The sequence below is a fragment of the Microplitis mediator genome, chromosome 1, assembly GCF_029852145.1.
Source record: "Microplitis mediator isolate UGA2020A chromosome 1, iyMicMedi2.1, whole genome shotgun sequence".
In the NCBI taxonomy this organism is placed as follows: Eukaryota; Metazoa; Arthropoda; class Insecta; order Hymenoptera; family Braconidae; genus Microplitis; species Microplitis mediator.
The window spans coordinates 607795-620891 of record NC_079969.1 but is presented as its reverse complement, the minus strand read 5'-3'; the positions used below and the strand labels follow the sequence as shown (position 1 = coordinate 620891).

Sequence of the window (13097 nt, the reverse complement as noted above, 5' to 3'; positions counted from 1 at the left end):
AGAATTAACTGCGCATTCAAAATGGCGCTGAGTTAAAATTTCCGGCCGCCAAAATTCTATTGTTTTTTTTATCCGGTTTTCAAGTCAGTCGACTCTTGTCTGTCATAAATTACACATCAGTCCGAGTCACTCTTTTAATTATTACAGTTGTAGTAAATTATATTTTAATTATTTAAATTTCTCAATAGTTTTTTTTTAATTAATAATTATTTAGTTTTTTAATTAAACTTCAAATAATATATTGAGTTAATTTTAAAAATCGATAAAATATTTTTACGTCGATGGTGAAAGTTATCAACAAAAACGGAGTTTTTATTATGAACGTAAGTAATTTTTTTAATTTAAACCCAAATATTTTTTATTTTTAAAATCCCGCGGGAAATTTGATTTTTTTATTAATTAAATACTTAATTTATTTATGAAGTTAAATAATTAATTAGTTTGTGTTAATTACATTTAAGATTTATCTTTATAATCTTTTTTGTGGGAAAAATTTAAAAAAAAAAATGATACTGACGTTAGCCGACGTCTGATAATTTTTAGATTTTTTTAAACTCGACAAATCATAAAAAAAAAATATTTGAAAAAATTGCACTGAGTTTTTTAAATTTTCTACATGTGAATTTTTTTAGTTTTTTTATTTTCGTATTCGATGTATTGAAAATAAAAATCCGAAAATTTCTGATTGTTAACTTCAGGATCATAAAAAAAAGAGTGAGATTTTTTAAAGGGAAAAAAAGTATGATCGAGTTCTAGGTAGAAAGTGTACGTTATAGAGTAAGTAGAATAGTAAATTCTGAGAATTGACAACAAATAAAAAATAATTCGTGTCTCTGGTATTTGTTTTTTTTTTTGTCTCAATTTTTTTCTCCAATTACTCGGAAATAATAATTGAATAACAATTAATAAAATATATCATTTTTTTTTTAACAAATAAAATTTTAAATTATCAATAAAAAAAAAAAACAATTACAGTTTTTTAAATAATTTAATTTAAATAAAATACTAAATTTAAATAATTTAAAATACGCGCCAAATTCAAAAATTATTTTTAGTAAATTTAAATAAATAAAAATAATTTTTTAATTTTTTTTTTAAATAGCAAATCATAAAAAAAAAAAATGAAAGAATTGCACCTACAGTTTTTTAAATTTGAAAAAAAAATCAAAAAATTTTAAATTATCAATAAAAAAAAACAATTACAGTTTTTTAAATAATTTAATTTAAATAAAATACTAAATTTGAATAATTTAAAAAATTGCGCGCCAAATTCAAAAATTATTTTTATTAAATTTAAATAAATAAAAATAATTTTTGAATTTTTTTTTTAAATAGTAAATCATAAAAAAAAAAACTGAAAGAATTGCACCTACAGTTTTTTAAATTTGAAAAAAAAATGAAAAAATTTTAAATTACCAATAAAAAAAAAACAATTAGTTTTTTAAATAATTTAATTTAAATAAAATACTAAATTTAAATAATTTAAAAAATTGCGCGCCAAATTCAAAAATTATTTTTATTAAATTTAAATAAATAAAAATAATTTTTGAATTTTTTTTTTAAATAGTAAATCATAAAAAAAAAAAATGAAAGAATTGCACCTACAGTTTTTTAAATTTGAAAAAAAAATGAAAAAATTTTAAATTATCAATAAAAAAAAAACAATTAGTTTTTTAAATAATTTAATTTAAATAAAATACTAAATTTAAATAATTTAAAAAATTGCGCGCCAAATTCAAAAATTATTTTTATTAAATTTAAATAAATAAAAATAATTTTTGAATTTTTTTTTTAAATAGTAAATCATAAAAAAAAAAAATGAAAGAATTGCACCTACAGTTTTTTAAATTTGAAAAAAAAATGAAAAAATTTTAAATTACCAATAAAAAAAAAACAATTAGTTTTTTAAATAATTTAATTTAAATAAAATTACTAAATTTAAATAATTTAAAAAACGCGCGCCAAATTTAAAAATTATTTTTATTAAATTTAAATAAATAAAAACCGCTTGTAAAAAAATTCCGTACCAAATTGCCCCGTTTTATTTTCTACTTAATTTATTACCATAAATAATTAATTATTATTTTAATTAATACCAATAAATTAAAAAAAATAATTAATTAAAAAAACCGGATTAATAAAATTAAAAAAAAATAGAAATTTATTTAAATAATTATGACAGTAGAAATAATGATCCTGAAGTTAGCCGACATTTAAAAATTTTTGAATTTTTTTTTAAATAGTAAATCATAAAAAAAAAAAAATTCAAAAATTGCACCTACAGTTTTTAAAATTTTCTATTTTTATTTTTTTTTATTTTTGTAATTCATTTGGTGATAAAAAAATAAAAAAATTTTTGTCTGTTAACTTCTGGATCATTATAAATATTATTAAAATATATAGTAAGTGAATAAAAAAATAAAAAACCAAAACATAAATCCGTAAAATAAAAGAGAGGGAAGAGGGTCAGGCGCACAAGAGTCTAGAGCCGACGTCGACTGAGTTGTCTGGTGATATGAGTCGCGAAATCAACACCAACGCAATTCAGTTACAATTCAACACACACGTAGACCCACAATAAAAAAAAACATCTATATGTATATACATACATATTTATACATAACTATGATAGTCTGTCAAAAATATGATAATTAATTTTTTAAATGAGTAGCCGTCAGCCGTGAGTCGTTGACGTTTAGTAAAAATGACTTAAAGTTTATTAATTTTTGATACAATGGCTCTCTCCAAGGTACTAAATTTAACGTCAATTGGAAATAATACCAATGAGAAGGTAGAAAAATAATTCATATATTTTTTTATTAATTAAACATTTTAATTTAATGATCTTGGACAATTAAAACTTTACGATTTTTTTAAACAAAGTGTAAAAAAAAAAAATAAAAAAATGCACTTGTAGGTTTGGAAATTTTCTACAAGTGCATTTTTTCAAAAATTTTTTTTTGCAATTTATCGTTTCTAAATTCAAAAATTATTAACTTCGTTTTTTCAAATTATTAATTATCATTTATTTTTTTTAGTTAAGTGATATCAATATGTACGACACATCAGTAACCAATAGCATATCAGATCCCACTAGATGCCGGGAATACAACCCATGGAATTACGATTTAATGAGTCGGAATAAAAATCACAAAGTGAGTAAAGATTTTAATTAAAACATTTTTAAAATTACACCGGCACACAAAAAAAAATAAGTTCTCTGTACTTTTGACGGGACCGATTTATTCCCATGTATTTTGACCCGCTGAATCTGAATCCGAGGTCCGTTTAACCCGTACACCCTCAGATTTTTAGAAAACTTTAAAAAACCTCAAAAATACACAAAAATCGACCGTTTTTTAAATTTATAAATTTTTTTAACCCTAACTAAGCATGATTTTTATGTATTTCGGTCCTCCACATACTAACCTGAAGTTTATTTAAAACATTAGCCATTTAAAGTCTGAGTAAATTCCAAAAAACCCCAAAAAATTGCAAAAAAGCAAAAAAATTCTTAGTATTGTGATGAAAAAAATTTTTTTAAGCATATTAAAATTTTTTTATGTTTTAGGCCAAAATATTTTTTATATATATATCACAGATCGAACAATATGATTTCTTTTATTTATTTCGATTTAAAAATTGATTTTTGTTATACCAAATTTTATTTTTTTCGATTTTTTGGGAATTTTTGACATTTATTTAAAATTTTAGAGATATCTGAGCCATGGATGTTTGAGAATTATATGTGACAGATAAACATACATGAAAATAATTATTTATTTAGCCCTATAAAATTTTTTTCATCACAATACTAAGAATTTTTTTGCTTTTTTGCAATTTTTTGGGGTTTTTTGGAATTTACTCAGACTTTAAATGGCTAATGTTTTAAATAAACTTCAGGTTAGTATGTGGAGGACCGAAATACATAAAAATCATGCTTAGTTAGGGTTAAAAAAATTTATAAATTTAAAAAACGGTCGATTTTTGTGTATTTTTGAGGTTTTTTAAAGTTTTCTAAAAATCTGAGGGTGTACGGGTTAAACGGACCTCGGATTCGGATTCAGCGGGTCAAAATACATGGGAATAAATCGCTCCCGTCAAAAGTACAGAGAACTTATTTTTTTTTGTGTGCCGGTGTTATCAACAAATTATTTATTGCGATGATATTTAAGATGGAAGATGAAGAGACCCAAGATCTCAACAATTCGATGGTCAATGACCTGGTGTCAAAAGTATTGGACGATGATCCAATACCAGACAAGCCGATCAACAATAATTACAACGTAAATCAATACGACATCGATCAAATAAAATCACAAAATCACTCGTATTACAAAAGTTACGATTTACAACATGAAGAATTCATAAAAAATCATCAGTCAGCCCAAACAATTAAAGACAATCGTGATATATTTGATATATATTCAAATTTGGAGTCACTTTGCATAAACGATTTAGTTTCTCAAGACACATTTTATTTAAATAACAACAAATACAAAAATTTATCACCGGCATACAACGATCTAGGGATGGCCTACTCGGTAAATGATTTGATATCAAAAAAATTTACTGATTTACAACCTCAGCATCAACTCCAACCTCAACCTCAGTACCAGCAGCCAGGCCATCAAACCTGGACAGATTTTGATGACATATTCGACAGCCATCAACAGTTTCCATCCCACGATTTAAATTACAACCCAATTTCCCCGTCAATTCATCAGGATCATCAAGAATTGAACCATCAGCAGCCGTCGCTGATAAACATCCAGGACTTCAACTCAACAAATCAACCCTACAATCGTTCCAACTCAGCCATGACCGATTTCTCAACCGACTCAGGATTTCTGTCAAACTCTCCCCTGCAAAATCAACATTTATCACCAGATTACAGCAGCTATTCATCAGGATATCGGTACGACGATGCTGCTAATTCACAAAATTCATCATCAGCATCATCGCTGATGTCTGCCACTGGATTCAAAGCTTACGATTATGATTACAAAGGACATTCTGCTGATTACATAAACAATTATCATGAAAATGATGCTAAATCAATGGCAGTTAATCAAAAAATAGATGACACATTAATTAAAATGTTGACGCCATCATCAATTAAATTAAATGATAATCATAATAACAAAAATAATCAATTATTTAACTACCAGAGCTTACAAAATAATCATAATCAGTTACCCGGACATCAAAATAATTCAAATCAAGGATTAAATTGCTATCAGTATCGCGTGACACCGCGTGTTAATGGACAACAATCACAACCAATAATAATGGACCAATTAAATAAATATAATTATCCATTGAATGTCGATCAAAATTATCAGCAACGTTACACTGCCAATAATTATGATTACAAAACAAATTCTACAATAAATACTTCGCTATCGATGATAAATAACAACAACTGCTACCAGACAAATGGATCAAAATCACTGAACAATCATAATTATGACACGAGAACTGATACCTCTGCTATTGGATCAATAAATTATAGTAATTTAGCAGCGCAATTGCGTAATGCTGATCCTAATTTATTGCACTCAATTATCAAGCAGCAGCAGCAGCAGCAACAGTCCCAGCCAATGAGAATGCCGGACATGCTGATGAATGCCAGATTAATTAGAGCTAATGGCGGTGGTAATCCTGGAGCCAGTGCAGCTGGAACTGGAACTGGTACAGGTGTTGGTGTTGGTGTCGGTGTCTATCCGTCGATGCTGCCGGTGCCTTTGGTCCAGCCGATACTGAATGCTGGTGCGATTGGACTCCGTGGTATCAAAGCAAGACGTGCTGGTGCGTCGAGTATTCTGCATCTAAGATTGGAGCAGACATTCGATCAGTTCAAGCAATTGGAGAAAGAAAGAAAAAAATGCGAAGCCGGACTGGCTGCTCATTTTCCAGGCAAAAGGGTCACCAGCGCTAACAATATCCCGGTACCTAGACTTCAGGGTAATCCATCGAGAGCTGACAGACTCATCATTGATCACTTGAGAGAACATGCGCGAGTTATTACTCTTATTGCCAAGGTAATTTTTTTGGTGCAGGCTTGGGACTTGGACGTTAATTAATTAATTTTTTTTGTAGATGGAGCACTTGCGGGGTGTGACTATGAATGAAAGAGTACACAAGGCGATGGAATTCTGGCTTGAGTCAATTAAATTTGTCCAGGAATGCCGTAAAAAAGAAATTACTCACGCAACTAAACGTCAAAAAGAAAATCCACATTGCAGTCCCATTCATGATGACAAAGGTTCCTATTTTAATTTTTTTAATTATTCAGGATTTTGATTTTTAAATTTCCCACACTTTTACTCTATTATTTATTTTTAACAGTGATGGGCGTACTTAAGTACATTTGTATTTTAAGTACTAATTAAGTAATAAATACTTTGATATATCGCGTGCCAAATGCCAAAAGGGCGTATTACAGCAGTTAGATAGGGTTCCATGCCAAAAGGGCGTATAAAAAAATTTTTTTTGCCATTCTTTTTAGAATCGCTCGAAACGTAAAGATCTGCAAAAAAAAATTTTTTGACGTACTAACGCCAAAAGGGCGTATCTTAAGATATACGCCCTTTTGGCTTTAGGAAATTGTCGGTCTAAAGCCAAAAGAGCGTATAAAAAAAAATCAAAATTTTTCGAAATTTCGAATAGAAATTCCGTATTATCAAGTAAACAAATAAATTTTTTAAAAATTATAATTAAATATAAGTTGTTTCTCTTCTCTTTTAATTTTGAAAAATTTTAATTATTATCTTTATAAAATTTTAAATTAAATATAATTTGTTTCTAGTTTTACTAGTTTAATAATAAAATATTTTAAATTTGAAATATTCAATCTTATTTTTAAACTTTAAATACAATTAAAAGTCGACTACTACCAAAAAAAATTATACGCCTTTTTGGCTTTAGATCACTAAATTTTCAATTCCCTAAAGCCAAAAGGGCGTATAACTTGAGACATACGCTCTTTTGGCTTTGGAAATTTTTTTTTTCATTTTTAGGCTTAGAACATGTTTTCAAAACGATTGGCACAAAAAAAAAAAAATTATACGCCCTTTTGGCATTTGGCACGCGATATAATAATTTTTTTTTGTAGAGTCAAAATATACAAGTAATTAGTATTTCGAACAAGTACTAAATACGACATACCAAAGTACTTAGTATTTTATTTATTATCTAATTACAAATACTTTTAATTTTTCCTAGTACTAAATACAATAGTATTTAGTATTTTATTTTTCAACTAAATAAAAATACTTTTGTACTCATAGAATGGTTCAAGTACTAAGTACATTTGTGCTGAGATTAAAAGTTGCATTTAAGTACTAGATCATTGGTATTTCTAACAAAAAATAATTAAAAACTCAAAAGTTATTCAAGGTTGAAGTTAAGTAAAACGACTTTAATAATCTTGAATAACTTTTGAAGGAGTGAATTTAGCGAAAATTGTTAAGAGACCTTTTTTGTAGAGCATTAAATTTCCTTTAAGAATATTGATTGGTTTTTTCCAGAAACTTATTTTTACATATATTACAAAATTCAAAAGTTGAACAATCAAATTTTAAAATCATACCAATGTTCAAAGCATGATTATAAGGAAACGATTGAACTGACGAAAAAATTCAATCAGACCTTTTTTGTAGAGCATTAAATTTTCTTCAAAAAATGTATCCAAGTCGATTTCGATTATCTCGATGGTTTGAGAGTTATGAGACAAAAACCCGCTCATTAAAAAAAAATCAAAAATTGCGATGATACACCTCTCAATTTCAATATTAAGGGCTCAAATTTTCACAATAATTTTTTTTTGTCATCCCAAATAATATTTTCACAGTATCGTTAAAAAAAAAAATAGTCAATTTTTTTGGCCCAGTCTAGTATAGATAAATCGTAAAAAATACTAAGTTACAAACTATTTAGTACTTTTTATATTTTTGAGGATAAGTATTTTTTAGACACGTACCAATAATTAATTTGGGTTTCAAGTCAAATTTTACAAATACTCAGTATTTATTAAATCCTATTTTGCCCATCTCTGATTTTTAATAATAAATTTTTTTTTTTAGATATAATAATTTTAGCAGAAAGTATCCGTGAATTAACACGGGCAGCACGTTTGGCGCGCACCGCAATGTTCAATGCAATGCAGTCAACTTTACTACAAAATAAAGACATAGAAAAAAAAATAATCGAAACTTCAAGTGACGTAATACTTGGAATAATTACTAAAGAATCATCAACAGCAGTATCTTCAGTGTCATCAATATCAACAACATCACCGGCAGCTGACGGTAATTGTACATCATCACCTATTACGACTTAGCAAATTAAATTTAATTACAAACAATAGCAACAATGAACAAAAAAAATATATATTCACATTTTATTAATAATAATTAACAAAAATATCAACGATAACAAAAAAAAAAAAGCTCAATTCTTCTTTACAATGTCTGTTAAATTGCAACAATCTGCTCACAATTGCGTCCATATTGGGAACAGTGTTTAATTAAATTAATTTGATTAATTAATAAATATAAACACTTTTATTTAATTCTTCAGTCTACAATACCTCAATCAAGTATTAGTTAATGGTGCTAATGAGCATCTGAATTACTTAAACAATTAATTAAAACTGCACAATAAAATCTTCCAGAATAAACAAAAAAAATCCCCATGGATTTTTATAATCAGTAATCAATGATAGTTAATTTAAAAAAAAAAAAAAACGAAAGTAAATGGCTTTAGTTAATTAATAAACATAAAATATTTAAAATAAATGGCTATTAGAGAGTAGTTTTTTTGCTACTTAGCAAAAGGAAAATTATATTTAGTAATAATAATGATAATTATTATTATTATAATGATGTTGTCTCTATAGAATAGTTTAATGTGGCCTTCCTCACGTGTGTATGTGGTGTGACCCGTCTTAGATTTTTAATAACGCTAGAAATTCCGTTATTAGGTTTTTTTTTATTTCATTTCTGGGTTTAAATATTCATATATGATCGTATTGAAATATATATGACCATATCTGATCATATATGGTAATACTTACATATATATGATCGTATATGACTGTACTTAATCACCTGACTTGATCATATATGGTCATATCTGACAATCATGTATAGTCATACTTAAATATATATGATCTCATATACAATTCTACTTCTTAATATCTGACTTAATCATGTAAGGTCATATATGGTCATATCCAAACTTATATGGTCATAGTTGGTCATATCTGAACATATATGATCATAATTAGTCATATCTGGTCATATGATCATTTTTAAATATATGTTCTTATATGATCATAAAACTTGTCTGACTTGACCATGTATAATCAGACTCGAATATATGATCATATATGGTCATGCTTGACCATATCTGAACATATATGGCCCTACTTGGTCATATCTGAACATATAAAGTCATAGTTGGTCATATCTGAACATATATGATTATAATTAGTCAAATCTGGTTCGATCATATGATCATTTTTAAATATATGTTCTTATATGATCACAAAACTTGTATGATTTGACCATGTATAATCAGACTCGAATATATGATCATATATGGTCATACTTGACCATATCTGAACATATATGGCCCTACTTGGTCATATCTGAACATATATGGTCATAGTTGGTCATATCTGAACATATATGGTCATAGTTGGTCATATCTGAACATATATGGTCATAGTTGATCATATCTGAACATATATGATTATAATTAGTCATATCTGGTTCGATCATATGATTAGTTTTAAATATATGTTCTTATATGATCACAAAACTTGTCTGACTCGACCATTTGTAATCAGACTCAATTATATGATCATATATCGTCATACTTGACCATATCTGAACATATATGGCCCTACTTAGTCATATCTGAACATATATGGCCCTACTTAGTCATATCTGAACATATATGCCCATACTAAGTCATATCTGGTTCGATCATACGACCATATCTGATCATATGTGGTCATATCTGAATATATATGAGCATATCTGATCGTAATTAAATATATGTTCTTATATGACTACAAAAATTTGTCTGACTTAATCATATGTAATTATAATTTAATATATGATCATATCTGGTCATTAAAATGTATATGATTATATATGAATATTTTAACCCGGAAAAAAAATTTCGAGTGACTAAAATTGTTTTGTTAATTAATTATTAAATAGAAAATAATTAATTAAAAAAAAATTTACACCGGCTTATCTTGACAAAAAATATATTAATTAAACAATTAAAAAAAAATAAAATTAGAATGACGTAGATGTTTTCCTATTGACTTTGATAAATAAAATTTTCTCGTAGATTTTTTACTGAAAAAAATGATCGAGATTTATTAATTAATTAATTAATTAATTAATTAATTAATTAAAGCTAATGTGCTACTATGCCTATTTAATAAAAAATTGCCTGTAATGCCCTTCCTGCATTCGTCCATTACTAATTATATTTTAAAAATTAATTTATCTGTTTAATTAATTAATTTTTTAATTAACTCAATCAAATTTTGTTTAATTAAATTATTTTCTGTTTATTATTAACTGTGATAACTTTTAAATGCCAACTAAACTTTAAAGCCTAAACAAAAATTTTAACCAAATCATCGAATTAAAAATCCAAATTTGAAAAAAAAAAAAAAATCCAATTATCGTATTACTTAATTACATTATCATTCGATATAATGACCTGAGATAGTTATAAACGAAACATAATTATTAAACAATTATAATAATAATTGAAATTTTATCGGCAACTCCGTTCATAAAAAAGCTTAATAATTTAATTAAAATAATAATATAGAGAATTTAGAGCGTAGAGATATGGATAGCTGATGATTAGACTGCATTGAATAGATAAAAGACGTGTCCAAGATTACGTACTTATTATTTATATTAAGAAAAATGATAATAATAAACATTAAATATTTTTTTTTTGGTGCACGAGACACAGAGTGTTAGATTCTCATGCACTTGTATAGGAAAATAATGAAAGATTCGCTTTTAAAAATATATATAATTATTAATATTGTTTATTTAAATGACGGTAAAAGTCAATTTTATCGAATAAAAATATAATAAATATGTGTCCGACAATCCTAAATAAAAATTCAATTGCATGTGATACTATATCATACAATTAAAATATTAAAAAAAAATAATTATAGAATTATACTCCTTAGTACTTATTATTTTTATTAATGAAAAATTGGATTTTAAGAAATAAATTTTTATTTTTAATCTCAATTATTATTTATAATATTTGAGATAAAAATTATCAGATATGATCATATAGGTCATATATGGTCATATGTAGTCATGTATGATCATTTGTAGTCATATATGATCATATGTAGTCATATATGACCATTTATGATCATATATGACCATTTAGGATCATATATGACCATTTATGATTATATATGTGGTCATTTACAATCATATGCAGTCATATATGCTCATTTGTAGTCATATATGATCATATGAAGTCATATATGACCATTTATGATCATACGCAGTCATATATGATCACATGTGGCCATATGCAGTCATATATGATCATTTGTAGTCATATATGATCATATGTAGTCATATATGACCATTTATGATCATATATGTAGTCATCTACAATCATATGCAGTCATATATGATCATTTGTAGTCATATGTAGTCATATATGACCATTTATGATCATATATGTAGTCATCTACAATCATATGCAGTCATATATGATCACATATGATCATATGCAGTCATATATGATCATTTGTAGTCATATATGACCATTTATGATCATACGCAGTCATATATGATCACATGTGGCCATATGCAGTCATATATGATCATTTGTAGTCATATATGATCATATGTAGTCATATATGACCATTTATGATCATATATGTAGTCATCTACAATCATATGCAGTCATATATGATCACATATGATCATATGCAGTCATATATGATCATTTGTAGTCATATATGACCATTTATGATCATATATGTAGTCATCTACAATCATATGCAGTCATATATGATCATTTGTAGTCATATGTAGTCATATATGACCATTTATGATCATATATGTAGTCATCTACAATCATATGCAGTCATATATGATCACATATGATCATATGCAGTCATATATGATCACATATGATCATATGCAGTCATATATGATCACATCTGGTTACATGTAGTCATATATGATCATATGTAGTCATATATGGATATGCAAGATCATATATAATCTCGTACGGTCATATATGGTCACGTATGATCATATATGATCATATAGGTACTATATGATCATATCTGATTATTTTATCTCAGATAATTAAAATTAACAAATTAATTTTATTGATTAAAATCAATTTTAAAAAAAATAATAAATAGTGAATTTTAGCTTGTGATTAAAAATAATAATTAATTGAATTATATTGAGATATTTAAAATATATAAAGACTAATCATTGATTTTAAAAAATAATTATAAAAGATTTGATAATCAATTACAACAATAAATTGAATTATAGCTGATTAAAAAAAAAAAAATAAAATTGATTCAATCGAAGCATATCTGTAAAAATTTTTTATATTAAAAAAAAAAATAACTAAACAATTAAAATCATAAAACGAAAATAATCTTACATCGACCAATTATTTGTTATTCATATACTTGACAAATAAGTTTTAATTGTTTAATAATAAACTATTGATAATTTTAAATCCTAACTGCTTTTAATAATTTTTTAATAGATCGAGAAAAAAAAATATCTAAACAAATGTTTATATATCAGTACACTTATGTATTTGTATGGAAAATTTAATTAATATATTAATCGATTAATTGAATAGAAAGTAAATAAAAAAAGTGGATGGATTGATATAATAATAATATTAAATAAATATTAAATGTTTGGTAGCTTCGGCTTCCACTTTAGTCGCATCCTAGATGGCTCAATGTGAAATTTAAAAGTCTGGTATTGAAAAAAAATAATAATATTTAATACTGTAATTTTATTAGTAATTAACAA

General features: G+C 25.8%; 1 protein-coding gene across 2 annotated transcripts; it reads left to right on the top strand.

Moving 5' to 3' along the window:
- Positions 1 to 105: 105 nt before the first annotated feature.
- LOC130677453 (putative uncharacterized protein DDB_G0282133) lies at positions 106 to 11232 on the top strand. Of its 2 annotated transcripts, none has more exons than XM_057484233.1 (5): positions 106 to 323; positions 3039 to 3155; positions 4176 to 6044; positions 6103 to 6268; positions 8088 to 11232. In XM_057484233.1, exons 1-5 carry the CDS (start codon positions 282 to 284, stop codon positions 8342 to 8344), a joined length of 2451 nt encoding a protein of 816 aa, XP_057340216.1. In that variant the 5' UTR covers positions 106 to 281; the 3' UTR covers positions 8345 to 11232. The 2 variants fall into 2 exon arrangements, with proteins under 2 accessions (XP_057340216.1, XP_057340208.1); XM_057484225.1 differs by lacking the exon at positions 106 to 323 and adding an exon at positions 2398 to 2791.
- The last annotated feature ends 1865 nt before the right edge of the window (positions 11233 to 13097 follow it).

Excerpts from the sequence above, each read along its gene's own strand:
- LOC130677453 (XM_057484225.1), top strand. The coding sequence starts at position 2,735 with ATGGCTCTCTCCAAGGTACTAAATTTAACGTCAATTGGAAATAATACC. Across the intron at positions 2,792-3,038 it reads GAAATAATACCAATGAGAAG|TTAAGTGATATCAATATGTA; the intron begins GTAGAAAAATAA and ends TATTTTTTTTAG. Across the intron at positions 6,045-6,102 it reads TTATTACTCTTATTGCCAAG|ATGGAGCACTTGCGGGGTGT; the intron begins GTAATTTTTTTG and ends TTTTTTTTGTAG.